The sequence below is a fragment of the Oncorhynchus mykiss genome, chromosome 22 (assembly GCF_057628025.1).
Source record: "Oncorhynchus mykiss isolate SJ-2025 chromosome 22, ASM5762802v1, whole genome shotgun sequence".
Lineage (NCBI taxonomy): Eukaryota > Metazoa > Chordata > Actinopteri > Salmoniformes > Salmonidae > Oncorhynchus > Oncorhynchus mykiss.
In genome coordinates, this window is record NC_143043.1 from 12403890 (window position 1) to 12420984 (window position 17095).

Here is a 17095-nt window from a genome sequence, read left to right on the forward strand (position 1 = left end):
CGATCAGCCTGACTCTGTCCTGTCACGTATCACAGTTTCAAACACACTGCTAACCCACGGGTCAAATCCCAATCACTGGTAACTACGTAGTATAGCGGGTACAGAGAGGCCCAGCCTGCTTGCTGGGACAGATGTGCATCTCTATTTTTGATGTAAATGGCATGTTATAGAAGGGTCCAGACACTTTTGTGATTTAACTTGGATTTGAGAAACTTACCTCAACCAGCAATTCACTTTCTTATCCTTGTTATGTAGTATGGGGGCTCTGAAAAAAACATGAACTAATGCTCCAAAAACACCCAAATATGTCATTTAGAAACGGAAACACTCTCAGTACAGTGATGCGGGTCTTTAGATGTTGTACACATGAAACTGTGTCCTTTAGAACTTTATCAGCAACGCTATACTCCATTGTGTTACGACACAAGCAATCCCGCTCTATCCATTCTAGCAGCAGGCTACATGGAGAATGGAACAGTTATATAGGGGAAACAGCTCGAGTCGCACAAAATGGAATGTTGCGGATAAAGTTTGGAATGACCCATCGTGTACAACATCTAAAGACCTGTATCACTATACTGAGAGTATTTCCGTTTCTAAATGACATATTTGGGTGTTTTTGGAGCCTTTGTTCATGTTTTTTCAGATCCCCGTACTGCACACTGAGGATGAGGAAGTGAATCACTGGTTAGGGTAAGTTTCTTAAAAACAAGTGAAGTTGCTTAAAAAGTGTCTGGACCCTTCTATAACATTCCATTTACATTAAAAATAGAGATTTAGTTGTAAAAATAGCTAACTTCTTCTTTAAGCTTCACTCTGCCCTCACTGCTAGCTAAGCATTCAGCTTCAATCTGCCCTCACTGCAGCCTAGCATTCAATCTTCCTAGATGTCGTCTTTATATTCAAGTATGACAAAATGGCAACGACAGAGATGGTCGCCTCTCTTCGAGTCCTTATGAAACTATGCAGTATTTCATTTTTTTATGTATTATTTCTTACATTGTTACCCCAGGAAATCTTAAGTCTTATTACATACAGCCGAGAAAAACTATTGGATATAAGAGCGACTTCAACTTACCAACAGTATGACCAGGAATATGACTTCCCTGGAGCGGATCCTTTGTTTGGACTACCACCCAGAACAACGGATCTAATCCCAGAAGCCGACCCAAAACAACAGCGCCGCAGAAGGGGCAGAAGGAGCAGCCTCCTAGACAGACTTCCAAGTATACTACTAGTCAATGTCCAGTCTCTTGACAACAAGGTAGACTAAATCAGAGAAAGAGTTTTCTTCCAGAGAGACATCAGAGATTGTAACATTCTCTGTTTCACGGAAACATGGCTCTCTTGGGATATGTTGTTGGAATTGGTTCAGCCACTGGTCTTCTCCATGCATCACGCAGACAGAGATAAACACCTCTCTGGGAAGAGGAAGGATGGGGGTGTATGCTTCATGATTAACGACTCATGGTGTAATCATAACAACATACAGGAACTCAAGTCCTTCTGCTCACCCGACCTAGAATTACTTACAATCAAATGCCGGCCATATTACCTCCCAGGAGAATTCTCGTCAGTTATCACAGCTGTGTACATTCCCCTCAAGCAGACACCATGAAGGGCCTCAAAGAACTTCACTGGACTCTATGTAAACTGGAAACCATATATCCTGAGGCTGCATTTATTGAAGCTGGGGATTTTAACAAAGCAAATTTGAGAACAAGGCTACCTAAATTCTATCAGCATATTGACTGCAGTACTCGCGGGAGTAAAAGATTCGATCACTGCTACTCTAACTTCCGCAATGCATACAAAGCCCTCTCCCGCCCTCACTTCGGCAATTCCGACCACAACGCCATCTTGTTCCTACCGTCTTATAGGCAGAAACTCAAACAGGATGTTTTCAGTGACTAGAACCATTCAACGCAGGTCTGACCAATCAGAATTCACGCTTCAAGATTGTTTTGATCACACGGACTGGGATATGTTCCGGTCAGCCTCAGAGAACAACATAGATCTATACGCAGACTCTGTGAGTGAGTTTATAAGGAAGTGCATAGGAGATGTTGTACCCACTGTGACTATTAAAACCTACCCTAACCAGAAACCTTGGATGGATGGCGGCATTCGCTCAAAAATGAAAGCGCGAACCACCACATATAACAATGGAAAGAGGTCTGGAAATATGGCTGAATATAAACAGTGTAGTTATTCCCTCCAAAAGGCAATCAAACATGCAAAATTGTTGGTACAGGGACAAAGTGGAGTCTCAATTCAATGGCTCAGACACAAAATATATGTGGCAGAGTCTACAGTTAATCACGGACTACAAAAAGAAAACCAGCCACTTCTCGGACACTGACATCACTCTTCCAGACAAACTAAACACCTTCTTGCCTCCTTTGAGGATAATACAGTGCCACCGTCGCGGCCCGCCAACAAGTACTGTGCCCCCCGACCCGCTAATAAGGACAGCACATTTTCAACACCATAGTACCCTCCAAGCTCATCATCAAGCTGGAGGCCCTGGGTCTCAACCCCGCCCTGTGCTTTCTCCTGGACTTTCTGATGGGCCGCCCCCAGGTGGTGAAGGTAGGAAACAACATCTCCACTTCGCTGACCCTCAACACTGGGGCCCCACAAGGGTGCGTGCTCAGCCCCCTCCTGTGCTCCATGTTCACCCACAACTGCGTGGCCATGCACACCTCCAACTCAATCATCAAGTTTGCAGACGAAACAACAGTAGTGGGCTTGATTACCAACAACGACGAGACAGCCTACAGGGAGGAGGTGAGGGCACTCAGAGTGTGGTGTCAGGAAAACAATCTCTCACTCAATGTCAACAAAACAAAGGAGATGATCGTGGACTTCAGGAAACAGCAGAGGGAGCACCCCCCCCCCCCCCCCCCTATCCACATCGAATGGACAGCAGTGGAGAAGGTGGAAAGTTTTAAGTTCCTCGGTGTACACATCACAGATAAACGGAAATGGTCCACCCACACAGACAGTGTGGTGAAGAAGGCGCAACAGCACCTCTTTAACCTCAGGGGGCTGAATAAATTTTTACAGATGCACAATCGAGAGCATCCTGTATCACCGCCTGGTACGGCAACTGACCCGCCCTCAACCGCAAGGTTGACTCTCCAGAGGGTAGTGCGGTTTGCATAACGCATCACAGTGGCAAACTACCTGCCCTCCATGACACCTACAACACCCAATGTCACAGGAAGGCCAACAAGATCATCAGGGACAACAACCACCCGAGCCACTGCCTGTTCACACCGCTACCATCCAGAAGTCGAGGTCAGTACAAGTGCATCAACGCTGGGACCGAGAGACTGAAAAACAGCTTCTATCTCAAGGCCATCAGACTACTAAACAGGAATCACTAACTCAGAGAGGCTGCTGCCTACATGGAGACCCAATCACTGACCACTTTAATAAATGGATCACTAGTCACTCTAAATAATGCCACTTTAATAATGTTGACATATCTTACATTACTCATATCATATGTAAGATATGTCAACATTATTAAAGTGGCATTATTTAGAGTGACTAGTGATCCATTTATTAAAGTGGCCAGTGATTGGGTCTCCATGTAGGCAGCAGCCTCTCTGAGTTAGTGATTCCTGTATTTTATACCATCTACTGCACCTTGCCTATGCCGCTCGGGCCATCGCTCAACTATATATTTATATGTACATATTCTCATTCACCCCTTTAGATTTGTGTGTATTAGGTAGTTGCTGGGAAATTGTAAGATTACTTGTTAGATATTAACTGCACTGTCGGAACTAGAAGCACAAGCATTTCGCTACACTCGCATTAACATCTGCTAACCATGTGTATGTGACCAATACAATCTGATTTGGATGTAAACTGTTGCTATTTCCTTGCAGGATTTGGTTAGTTTTAGTTAAGGTACACACTCAATATTGCACAACAGTCCCATACTCTCACACGGCACATAGCATTATGCAGTCCAGTGGTGATATGGTTCCCGCTACACATTCCTGTGTGACTCTCCAGCAGCCACGGTTACTTCCTCCAGAACGTTCCACAGACCAGAGAGAGAGAACAGCTAGCCCCAGCTATGGCCAAAAAGGGGGGTGAAAAAAACAGAATACTGGACAGAATACTGAATCCTTTTTCAGGACAACAATAAGAACCCAGGGTGTGGCTCACTTAGGTTGCAAAGCTACCGGTAAAAGTTGACCAAAGTTACCGGAATCATCAGTAATTTGGATTTTAACCGGTAATCAATGGCAATTGATAATGGATAATTGGGTAATTTATATAGTATATATTTTTTATATCTGTGTCCATATTTTCCAGGAGTTTCTAGTCGACAGACCATGTAATGGTTTAAGAATGAACCCAATTAGTGAAAAAAGCTTTGAATCCAACAATGGCATTATTTTCTGATTTTATTTATTTGTATTTATTTTATTATTTTCAACTCTTCCCAACTATCGTCTTTTTTCACAACTGCCACCAGTTTGTCACCAAAACATTTCAAACAAAGACATATTGACAAAATAAAATAAATACAATGTTGTTTTTTTTGAAAGGATATTTCATACCGAAACCCTCATTAAAACACCAATGATATTCACTAAGTTGACGGTTTATATTGAGGATAATGTATGACAGCTTTGTCATTCTATAATATATTTTTATCATCATTATTTCAATATATGATGATAAGGTCACACAGATATAGGCCATAGATAAAGACAAATTACTCAAAATGGACACTAGACGTCCTCTGATAAAATGACATATATTCCTTGAACGTTATCAACATTCTGGTAGTTTATTGCTAAACTTAGAACGTTTCTAGTAATATACCCTCTCTTTGCAACCCTAGGCTCACTACACCATCACAACACACTCTCCCCACAGCACCGCTGTTCACAATGACAACACATCTATCAGTAGGGTGTGTGTGCTTGTGCATACTGTATTTCTGTGCCTGCATGTGCATTCACATGAGTTTCAGGTATTACAATGTCATTTTAAGGTCTAAAAGAAAAGGATCTGACTGATGCACAACCTTAAAGTCAACACAGGACTGACTGTTTACACCTACATAGACGGCTAAGACAACTCGATGAGATCAACTTCTGCAAAGCGGAAAAGGGGGTCTGCGTGAGTGTGTGTGGGGTCTGTGTGCTTGTTTGGGTGTGTGTAGGTAAGAGAGAGACACACGCGCGCACACACACAAGCTCGGCACACGCGCACAGCCACACACACAGAGAAGAATTGACAACAGCGTCTCTACCTACTAAGGCGGCTGAAGAAATTGGGCACTGCACTCTGGTCCTCTCCAAATACTACCACTACACTATCAAGACCGTCCTGACTGGTTGCATCTCGGCCTGGTTCGGATATTGGTCCGTCCATGACAGCAAGGCCCTCCAGCGGGTGGTGAAGATGGCCCAGTCCATCACTGGGGCCGTGTTCCCACCCATCCAAGACATCTACTCAAAACGGTACACAGCATCATCAAGGACCCCACACACCCCAGCCACGAGCTGTTCACTCCCTTACCATCGGACAGACATGAGCTGTTCACTCCCTCACCATCGGACAGACAGGAGCTGTTCACTCCCTCACCATCGGACAGACAGGAGCTGTTCACTCCCTTACCATCGGACAGACACGAGCTGTTCACTCCCTTACCATCGGACAGACACGAGCTGTTCACTCCCTCACCATCGGACAGACATGAGCTGTTCACTCCCTCACCATCGGACAGACAGGAGCTGTTCACTCCCTCACCATCGGACAGACAGGAGCTGTTCACTCCCTTACCATCAAACAGACACGAGCTGTTCACTCCCTCACCATCGGACAGACAGGAGCTGTTCACTCCCTTACCATCGGACAGACAGGAGCTGTTCACTCCCTTACCATCGGACAGACAGGAGCTGTTCACTCCCTTACCATCGGACAGACACGAGCTGTTCACTCCCTTACCATCGGACAGACAGGAGCTGTTCACTCCCTTACCATCGGACAGACAGGAGCTGTTCACTCCCTTACCATCGGGCAGACAGGAGCTGTTCACTCCCTTACCATCAAACAGACAGGAGCTGTTCACTCCCTTACCATCGGACAGACAGGAGCTGTTCACTCCCTTACCATCGGACAGACAGGAGCTGTTCACTCCCTTACCATCGGACAGACAGGAGCTGTTCACTCCCTTACCATCAGACAGACAGGAGCTGTTCACTCCCTTACCATCGGGCAGACAGGAGCTGTTCACTCCCTTACCATCAAACAGACAGGAGCTGTTCACTCCCTTACCATCGGACAGACAGGAGCTGTTCACTCCCTTACCATCAAACAGACAGGAGCTGTTCACTCCCTTACCATCAAACAGACAGCAAGCATGAAGTCTGATACCAACAGAGAGACAGTTTCTAACTACAAGACATCAGACTGCTGAACACTTGAACTAAGAATGTGAAATGTCAGAATAATAGTAGAGAGGATTATTTATTTCAGCTTTAATTTCTTTCATCACATTCCCAGTGGGTCAGAAGTTTACATACACTCAATTAGTATTTGGTATAATTGCTTTTAATTGTTTAACTTCGGTCAAAAGTTTTGGGTAGCCTTCCACAAAGCTTCCCACAAACCTCCTGACAGAGCTGGTGTAACTGAGTCAGGTTTCTAGGCCTCCTTGCTCGCACACGCATTTTCAGTTCTGCCCACACATTTTCTATGGGATTGAGGTCAGGGCTTTGTGATGGCCACTCCAATACCTTGACTTTGGTGTCCTTTTGCCACAACTTTGGAAGTATGCTTGGGGTCATTGTCCATTTGGAAGACCCATTTGCGACCAAGCTTTAACCTGACTGGTCTTGAGATGTTGCTTCAATATATCCACATAACTTTCCTGCCTCATGATGCCATCTATTTTGTTAAGTGCTGTTGTTCCAGGATTTTCCTGCAGAAAAGCAGCCCCACAACATGATGCTGCCACCCCCGTGCTTCACGGTTGGGATGGTGTTCTTCGGGTTGCAAGCCTCCCCCTTTTCCCTCCAAACATGAAGATGGTCATTATGGCCAAACAGTTATATTTTTGTTTCATCAGACCAGAGGACATTTCTCCAAAAAGTACGATCTTTGTCCCCATGTGCAGTTGCAAACCGTAGTCTGGCTTTTTTATGGTGGGTTTGGAGCAGTGGCTTCTTCCTTGCTGAGCAGCCTTTCACGTTATGTCGATATAGGACTAATTTTACTGTGGATATAGATACTTTTGTACCTGTTTCCTCCAGCATCTTCACAAGGTCCTTTGCTGTTCCGGGATTGATTGAAACTTTTCGCAAACAAAGTATGTTCATCTCTAGGAGACAGAACGCTTCTCCTTCCTGAGCGGTATGACGGCTGCGTGGTCCATGGTGTTTATACTTGCGTACTATTGTTTGTACAGATGAACGTGGTACCTACAGGCATTTGGAAATTGCTCCCAAGGATGAACCAGACTTGTGGAGGTCTACACATTTTTTTTCTGAGGTCTTGGCTGATTTCTTTTGATTTTCCCATGATGTCAAGCAAAGAAGCAATGTGTTTGAAGGTAGGCCTTGAAATACATCCACAGGTACACCTCCAATTGACTCAAATGATATCAATTTGCCTTTCAGATGCTTCTAAAGCCATGACATAATTTTCTGGAATTTTCCACGCTGTTTAAAAGACACAGTCAACTTAGTGTATGTAAACTTCTGACCCACTGGAATTGCGATACAGTGAATTATAAGTGAAATAATCTGTCTGCAAACAATTGTTGGAAAAATGACTTGTGTCATGCACAAAGTAGATGTCCTTCCCGACTTGCTAAAACTATAGTTTGTTAACAAGACATTTGTGGAGTGGTTGAAAAACTAGTTAATGACTCCAACCTAAGTGTATGTAAACTTCTGACTTCAACTGTATCTATACGTTGTCTGTTCTCGAGGTCCTCATCCTTGGAAGTGAGTTTGACGACATCTGATGATAGCCGGATGACTTGCTCTTCCAGTGTCAGTCACCACTTTGTCGGAGTAAATATTTGCGCCATCTTCCAGACAATTCAGACGAGTGTCATGCCTCGCCAAGTCTTCGTTAACGGAGTCGATCTTTATGTTGACCTCGGTGGCGAGAATAGCTATTTGTGCGGATAGGTCAGTGGATAATGACTCCACCTTAGCCAGTCTGTTCAGATTTAATGATAGCCTCCATTACCATGGCTAGGTCGGGGGGATTCCGTGTCAGGTGAGCCCAAGGCTTCAGCAAAGGCCTGCTCCAAATGTTGTTGTCTCAACATTTTAAATCCCTGGTCTTCCAGAAATCCTGCTTATTCCCTCCTGATTCCGGGAAATCTCTAACCAGGATTTCGGAAAACCAGGGAATGTATTGTAAGTTCCCGGAATTTTGCAACCCTAGTCACGAGTGATGATCTAGTATCGAGAAATGCTTCTATTGTCACAGCTATTTGGAACGTGACCATCAGCATGTAACAACATGGCTTTACACTAGGCCTGTCACTGACACTATAGGGAGAACGAGAGAGAAGGACACGGGAAGAGAGGGAGAAAGGCAGGGAGGGAGAGAGAGAGAGAGAGAGCAGGTTAAAAGCAGTCAGTGTTGGAGCAGGGGCACCCAAAAAAGAGATGAGAAAAAGGGGGGGAAAAGCAGAGAAAGTAGAGAGGGATAGAACAGAGGGAGCCTTCATTGCTGTTGAAAGTTGTGTCCTCTCAACCCCAATCCTGAACGAACACACACACACACACACACACACACACACACACACCCTTTTCCAGGAGGATCAATCGCAGCATTCATCCTGGCCCCAGCTCCATTCCATCCTAGCCCAGGTTAGAGCCACATACCAGGGATAGCTGTTCAGGAGGAGCCCCTCTGGGTGTCCAAACATAAAGCCCTAATGGAGCTATCCTTTATACTGGGCCTATCAATTACACACACTGTGCATCACAGAGGCACAGGCAAAGGTTTACCGACACCCACCCACGCGGGCGCACGCACACACACACCTGGCTTTGAAGGCCTTCTCTCCCATCTCTCTGGCTGCTTTGCGGACATCCTCAGGGATAGCATCAATCTCAGCCTTGGACAACTGGTGCACCTTGTGACCCGCATCTAAACGGTAGGGTCCCCCTTTGCCACCTAGGCCAGCTGTGTCTCTGCCCCCTACAGGACAAACAGAAGTGTTACACATCACAGACGCACGGAAACACACACATTTCATTGCCTGTTATTACTATCGTCTGACCCAAAGTGTCGACCCACCTGTACCCCCGGCCCACTGATTGCCCCCAACATGGGGGGCATTTTTGGGGTCTACCTTGCCGTGTTTGGGGGCCGTCACATCCAGACCACTGTCCCTCTGAACGGTAATCTGAGCGAGAGAGAGAGAGCGAGAGAGAGAGCGAGAGAGCGAGAGAGAGAGAGAGAAAAGAAGAACAGAGATGTCAGTTTGTATTTCAGTTAATTAGTAGTCATTTATTGTTTCTCCAAATGATCTGAGAGACAGAGAGAGAGAGACAGACAGACAGAGACAGAGAGAGAGAGAGAGAGAGAGAGAGAGAGAGAGAGAGAGAGAGAGAGAGAGAAAAGAAGAACGGAGATGTCAGTTAGTATTTCAGTTAATTAGTAGTCATTTATTGTTTCTCCAAATGATCTGAGAGAGAGAGAGAGAGAGAGAGAGAGAGAGAGAGAGAGAGAATGAGAGAGAGAGAGAGAGAAGGGGAGACACAGAAGGAGAGAGACAGAGACAGAGAGAGAGACAGAGAGACAGAGAGAGAGACAGAATGAGAGAGACAGAGAAGGAGAGACCGAGAGAGACAGAGAGACACAGAAGGAGAGACAGAGAGACAGAGAGAGAGACAGAGAGACAGAGAGACAGAGAGAGACAGAGAGACACAGAGGGAGAGAGACAGAGAGAGAGACAGAGAGAGACAGAGAGAGAGACACAGAGAGACACAGAGACAGAGAGACAGAGAGAGAGACAGAGAGAGACAGAGAGACAGAGAGAGAAACAGAGAGACACAGAGAGACACAGAGAGACACAGAGAGACACAGAGACAGAGAGAGAGACAGAGAGAGAGACAGAGAGAGAAACAGAGAGGTGGTATTGAAGAGAAGGAGCGAGAATGAGAGAGGGGAAGAGTACTCGTATGGCCGGTGGAAAAAAATAAAAAATAACGATCCCAAACCCTCTTCAGCTGTAGACGTTTTCCACCAGAAGTCTATCAGTATGCAGTACACAGCAACACACAGCTCCGCATCTCAGAGTACTCTCTTTCATTCAGCTAGATATGAAGAGAATGTGCAATTTCTCTCTCTTCTCTTTCACTGAAGACAGGATGGACAGATCAGGCTCTGTATCCATCCAGCGGAGAGAGGGGGAGGAGGAGGAGAGAGGTCAGGGCCCCTAGCATTTGAGTTCCCGCTCAGTGACACTCTCTCAGCCAAGATCCCACACACACACACACTTGTGCACTGCTCACATACTCTCTCTTATTCACACTCTCCTCTCTGCCAAGATCACACATACACTCCGGCTAAGTCAAGATCACAGTCTTGGAAGCCAGTCACCATGACACTGACACTCACATGTTCTCATATAATCTGACACAAAGTTTTCCTTGAATAAGTGAACATTTGACTGTTACTCCCCTTTGTGTGTGTGATGTGTTTTGATGTTTTTTTGCTGTATCATGGAGTGAGCCGTTGAATGTGTTTATTCAGCCTAATCTGAGAGGAACATTCCCCTGGCCGGACCCCACCTTCTTTCCACTGACCAACCCCCACCTTCTCAACTGTGCCTATGGCATCAAGTTCACGACCCTGTCGGTCTGTGTACAAGGAGTCTGAAGGTCTACCTCCGGTTGGTGGAGCACGGCGCTTGCAACGCCAGGATAGTGGGTTCGATTCCCGGGACCACCGTACGTAAAATGTATGCAGGCACGACTGTACGTCACTTTGGATGAAATTGCATATATTATGACATGAAATATCTAGCTACATGGAGTCTGCTGTGTGGTCGAGGCTCCACAACGTGACACACTTTGTAGCAGAGCCCTGCGGGCTGAGCCCTTGGTGCAGTCTATCAGCTGATCTCTGTATATACACAGAGGTCAGGCAGATTATACAGCTAAGCCTGATGTTTTTATTTTATTTCACCAGGTAGGTCAGTTGAGAACAGGTTCTCATTTACAACTGCATCCTGGCCAAGATAAAGCAAAGCAGTGTGACACAAACAACAACAGAGTTACACATGAAATAAACAAGTGTACAGTCAACAACACAATAGAAAAAAAAGTCTATATACAGTGTGTGCAAATGGCGTGAGGAGGTAAGGCAATAAATAGGCCATAGTAGCGAAGTAATACCAATTTGGCAGATTAACACTGGAGTGATAGATGAGCATATGATGGTGTGTAAGTAGTGATACTGGTGCGCAAAAGAGCAGAAAAGTTAATAAAAACAATATGGGGATGAGGTAGGTAGATTGGGTGGGCTATTTACAGATGGGCTATGTACAGCTGCAGCGATCGGTTAGCTGCTCAGATACCTGATGTTTAAAGTTAGTGAGGGAAATATAAGTCTCCAGCTTCAGCGATTTTTGCAATTAATTCCAGTCAATGGCAGCAGAGAACTGGAAGAGGGAGAGATAGAGAGAGAGAGAGAGAGAGAGAGAGAGAGAGATAGATAGAGAGAGAGAGAGAGAGAGAGAGAGAGAGAGAGAGAGAGAGAGAGAGAGAGAGAGAGAGAGAGAGAGGGAGAGAGAGAGAGAGAGAGAGAGAGAGTGTGTGTGTGTGTGTGTGTGTGTGTGTGTTTCATACAGGTGTCATAGCCCAGTACTGAGGTAAAAGGTCAAAGGTGACTAACGAACATCATAGAAGAAACCTCTCCTGTTACACATGTGTGTGTGTGTGTGCGCACTCACATGGTTGTAGCAGACCTGCATACCTGCTCCCATACATGGAGATGGATGCATTCTGTGTGCCACCCCCACATGTGCACACAAACACACGTGTAAAACAAACACACGTGTACACAAACACACGTACACACACACACGTGTACAACACACACACACACACGTGTACACACACACACACACGTGTACACACACACGTGTACACACACACACACACACATGTACACACACACGTGTACACACACACACGTGTACACACACACACACACACAGTTCATATTCATCATGTGGCTCTTTGTCCTTCACCCAGGAAGTTTGTGTCATCAGGTCCCCAGTTTCTTTGGCAAGGTACATTTATCACAAAGTGCTTTCTAGCAATCTGACACTAAACCCATAAAAAGCTAGAGGTGTGAAAGTAAAACCTTCAGAGGAAACCTTCAGAGGAACTAGACTTCAGAGGAACTAGACTTCAGAGGAACTAGACTTCAGAGGAACTAGACTTCAGAGGAACTAGACATCAGAGGAAACCTTCAGAGGAACTAGACTTCAGAGGAAGTAGACTTCAGAGGAAACCTTCAGAGGAAATCTTCAGAGGAACTAGACTTCAGAGGAAGTAGACTTCAGAGGAAACCTTCAGAGGAAACCTTCAGAGGAACTAGACTTCAGAGGAACTAGACTTCAGAGGAACTAGACTTCAGAGGAAACCTTCAGAGGAACTAGACTTCAGAGGAACTAGACTTCAGAGGAAACCAGAGGAACTAGACTTCAGAGGAAACCTTCAGAGGAACTAGACTTCAGAGGAACTAAACTTCAGAGAAAACCTTCAGAGGAACTAGACTTCAGAGGAACTAAACTTCAGAGGAAACCTTCAGAGGAACTAAACTTCAGAGGAACTAAACTTCAGAGGAAACCTTCAGAGGAACTAAACTTCAGAGGAAACCTTCAGAGGAACTAGACTTCAGAGGAACTAAACTTCAGAGGAACTAAACTTCAGAGGAAACCTTCAGAGGAACTAAACTTCAGAGGAACTAAACTTCAGAGGAAACCTTCAGAGGAACTAAACTTCAGAGGAACTAAACTTCAGAGGAAACCTTCAGAGGAACTAAACTTCAGAGGAACTAAACTTCAGAGGAAACCTTCAGAGGAACTAGACTTCAGAGGAACTAAACTTCAGAGGAACTAAACTTCAGAGGAACTAAACTTCAGAGGAACTAGACATCAGAGGAACTAGACATCAGAGGAAACCTTCAGAGGAACTAGACTTCAGAGGAACTAGACTTCAGAGGAACTAGACTTCAGAGGAACTAGACTTCAGAGGAAACCTTCAGAGGAACTAGACTTCAGAGGAACTAAACTTCAGAGGAACTAGACTTCAGAGGAAACCTTCAGAGGAACTAGACTTCAGAGGAACTAAACTTCAGAGGAACTAGACTTCAGAGGAACTAGACTTCAGAGGAACTAGACTTCAGAGGAACTAGACTTCAGAGGAACTAGACTTCAGAGGAACTAGACTTCAGAGGAAACCTTCAGAGGAACTAGACTTCAGAGGAACTAGACTTCAGAGGAAACCTTCAGAGGAACTAGACATCAGAGGAACTAGACTTCAGAGGAACTAGACTTCAGAGGAACTAGACTTCAGAGGAACTAGACTTCAGAGGAACTAGACTTCAGAGGAAACCTTCAGAGGAACTAGACTTCAGAGGAACTAGACATCAGAGGAACTAGACCTCAGAGGAACTAGACCTCAGAGGAACTAGACTTCAGAGGAACTAGACTTCAGAGGAAACTTTCAGAGGAACTAGACATCAGAGGAAACCTTCAGAGGAACTAGACTTCAGAGGAACTAGACATCAGAGGAACTAGACTTCAGAGGAACTAGACTTCAGAGGAACTAGACTTCAGAGGAACTAGACTTCAGAGGAAACCTTCAGAGGAACTAGACTTCAGAGGAACTAGACTTCAGAGGAACTAGACTTCAGAGGAACTAGACTTCAGAGGAAACCTTCAGAGGAACTAGACTTCAGAGGAACTAGACATCAGAGGAACTAGACTTCAGAGGAACTAGACTTCAGAGGAACTAGACTTCAGAGGAACTAGACTTCAGAGGAAACCTTCAGAGGAACTAGACTTCAGAGGAACTAGACATCAGAGGAACTAGACTTCAGAGGAACTAGACTTCAGAGGAACTAGACTTCAGAGGAACTAGACTTCAGAGGAACTAGACATCAGAGGAACTAGACATCAGAGGAACTAGACATCAGAGGAACTAGACATCAGAGGAACTAGACTTCAGAGGAACTAGACTTCAGAGGAACTAGACATCAGAGGAACTAGACATCAGAGGAACTAGACTTCAGAGGAACTAGACTTCAGAGGAAACCTTCAGAGGAACTAGACTTCAGAGGAACTAGACTTCAGAGGAACTAGACTTCAGAGGAAACCTTCAGAGGAACTAGACTTCAGAGGAACTAGACTTCAGAGGAAACCAGAGGAACTAGACTTCAGAGGAAACCTTCAGAGGAACTAGACTTCAGAGGAGCTAAACTTCAGAGAAAACCTTCAGAGGAACTAGACTTCAGAGGAACTAAACTTCAGAGGAAACCTTCAGAGGAACTAAACTTCAGAGGAACTAAACTTCAGAGGAAACCTTCAGAGGAACTAAACTTCAGAGGAAACCTTCAGAGGAACTAGACTTCAGAGGAACTAAACTTCAGAGGAACTAAACTTCAGAGGAAACCTTCAGAGGAACTAAACTTCAGAGGAACTAAACTTCAGAGGAAACCTTCAGAGGAACTAAACTTCAGAGGAACTAAACTTCAGAGGAAACCTTCAGAGGAACTAAACTTCAGAGGAACTAAACTTCAGAGGAAACCTTCAGAGGAACTAGACTTCAGAGGAACTAAACTTCAGAGGAACTAGACTTCAGAGGAAACCTTCAGAGGAACTAGACTTCAGAGGAACTAGACTTCAGAGGAACTAGACTTCAGAGGAACTAGACTTCAGAGGAACTAGACTTCAGAGGAACTAGACTTCAGAGGAAACCTTCAGAGGAACTAGACTTCAGAGGAACTAGACATCAGAGGAACTAGACCTCAGAGGAACTAGACCTCAGAGGAACTAGACTTCAGAGGAACTAGACTTCAGAGGAAACTTTCAGAGGAACTAGACATCAGAGGAAACCTTCAGAGGAACTAGACTTCAGAGGAACTAGACATCAGAGGAACTAGACTTCAGAGGAACTAGACTTCAGAGGAACTAGACTTCAGAGGAACTAGACTTCAGAGGAACTAGACTTCAGAGGAACTAGACTTCAGAGGAAACCTTCAGAGGAACTAGACTTCAGAGGAACTAGACTTCAGAGGAACTAGACTTCAGAGGAACTAGACTTCAGAGGAAACCTTCAGAGGAACTAGACTTCAGAGGAACTAGACTTCAGAGGAACTAGACTTCAGAGGAACTAGACTTCAGAGGAACTAGACTTCAGAGGAAACCTTCAGAGGAACTAGACTTCAGAGGAACTAGACATCAGAGGAACTAGACTTCAGAGGAACTAGACTTCAGAGGAACTAGACTTCAGAGGAACTAGACATCAGAGGAACTAGACATCAGAGGAACTAGACATCAGAGGAACTAGACTTCAGAGGAACTAGACATCAGAGGAACTAGACTTCAGAGGAACTAGACTTCAGAGGAACTAGACTTCAGAGGAACTAGACTTCAGAGGAAACCTTCAGAGGAACTAGACTTCAGAGGAACTAGACTTCAGAGGAACTAGACTTCAGAGGAACTAGACTTCAGAGGAACTAGACTTCAGAGGAACTAGACTTCAGAGGAACTAGACTTCAGAGGAAACCTTCAGAGGAACTAGACTTCAGAGGAACTAGACATCAGAGGAACTAGACTTCAGAGGAACTAAACTTCAGAGGAACTAGACTTCAGAGGAACTAAACTTCAGAGGAACTAGACTTCAGAGGAACTAAACTTCAGAGGAACTAGACTTCAGAGGAACTAAACTTCAGAGGAACTAGACTTCAGAGGAACTAGACTTCAGAAGAACTAGACTTCAGAGGAACTAGACTTCAGAGGAAACCTTCAGAGGAACTAGACATCAGAGGAAACCTTCAGAGGAACTAGACTTCAGAGGAACTAGACTTCAGAGGAACTAGACTTCAGAGGAACTAGACTTCAGAGGAAACCTTCAGAGGAACTAGACATCAGAGGAAACCTTCAGAGGAACTAGACTTCAGAGGAACTAGACCTCAGAAGGGGACACCCATAGACATAGAATGATCTAGAATTATAAATTAGAAGCATTTCTATGGCGACACCATCCAGGTGGAAATGGAGTCTGGGAGTGATCATTGCCTGTAAGAGGTGAAAGGTGGCGAACACGTGTCTCCATTTTGATGCATCAGCACCTGTAAAGGGAGACTGACTGGGACTCCATTCTGGCTCATGAGTGTCAGTAAAAATGTGTCCGACCATGACTCATGTTGAGTCACCAATGTCAGTAAACAAGTGACATGCTCATAAGCAACAGCAAACAACCTTTTAACCCCTCTGTTTACTCCTATAGTGAGACTACTGGGTAAAACCATTTTGTTCTGCATTGAAATGACTGGGATCTCTGAGGGATGGTCGAATTCCATTCGTCGCCAGTATCCAGTCAACATCCCTGGCATGGGGAATTCCTTGTTAAGGGTGGGTGTTGAGAGTCTCTCTCTACAATTAATAGGCTCGTAACTTTCTGCACACAGATGGTTTATGGGACATGAGGTGTGTGAGTGTGAGTGTGAGTGTGAGTGTGTGTGTGTGTGTGTGTGTGTGTGTGTGTGTGTGTGTGTGTGAGTGTGTGTGTGTGTGTGTGTGACTGGCTTGGCCAAGCAGAACTGTAGCGAGAACATAAGATCAGTACAGATATCATATATATATATATATATATATATAGCTATATATATATAGTTGGGCGGCAGGGTAGCCTAGTGGTTAGAGTGTTGGACTAGTAACCGGAAGGTTGTGAGTTCAAACCCCCGAGCTGACAAGGTACAAATCTGTCGTTCTGCCCCTGAACAGGCAGTTAACCCACTGTTCCCAGGCCGTCATTGAAAATAAGAATTTGTTCTTAACTGACTTGCC

The 17095-nt window shown here is 44.9% G+C and overlaps 1 protein-coding gene across 1 annotated transcript in view; it reads right to left on the minus strand.

Annotated features, from left to right (window-relative positions):
- vwa8 (von Willebrand factor A domain containing 8) overlaps positions 1–17095 on the minus strand; it is a 92018-nt gene that overhangs the window by 12906 nt on the left and 62017 nt on the right. Inside the window, exons 38-39 of the mRNA XM_036958712.2 lie at positions 9304–9412; positions 9048–9204 (exon numbers count right to left, since the gene is read on the minus strand). Coding sequence (XP_036814607.2) covers positions 9048–9204; positions 9304–9412 — 266 coding nt within the window. The remainder of the gene's footprint in view (positions 1–9047; positions 9205–9303; positions 9413–17095) is intronic.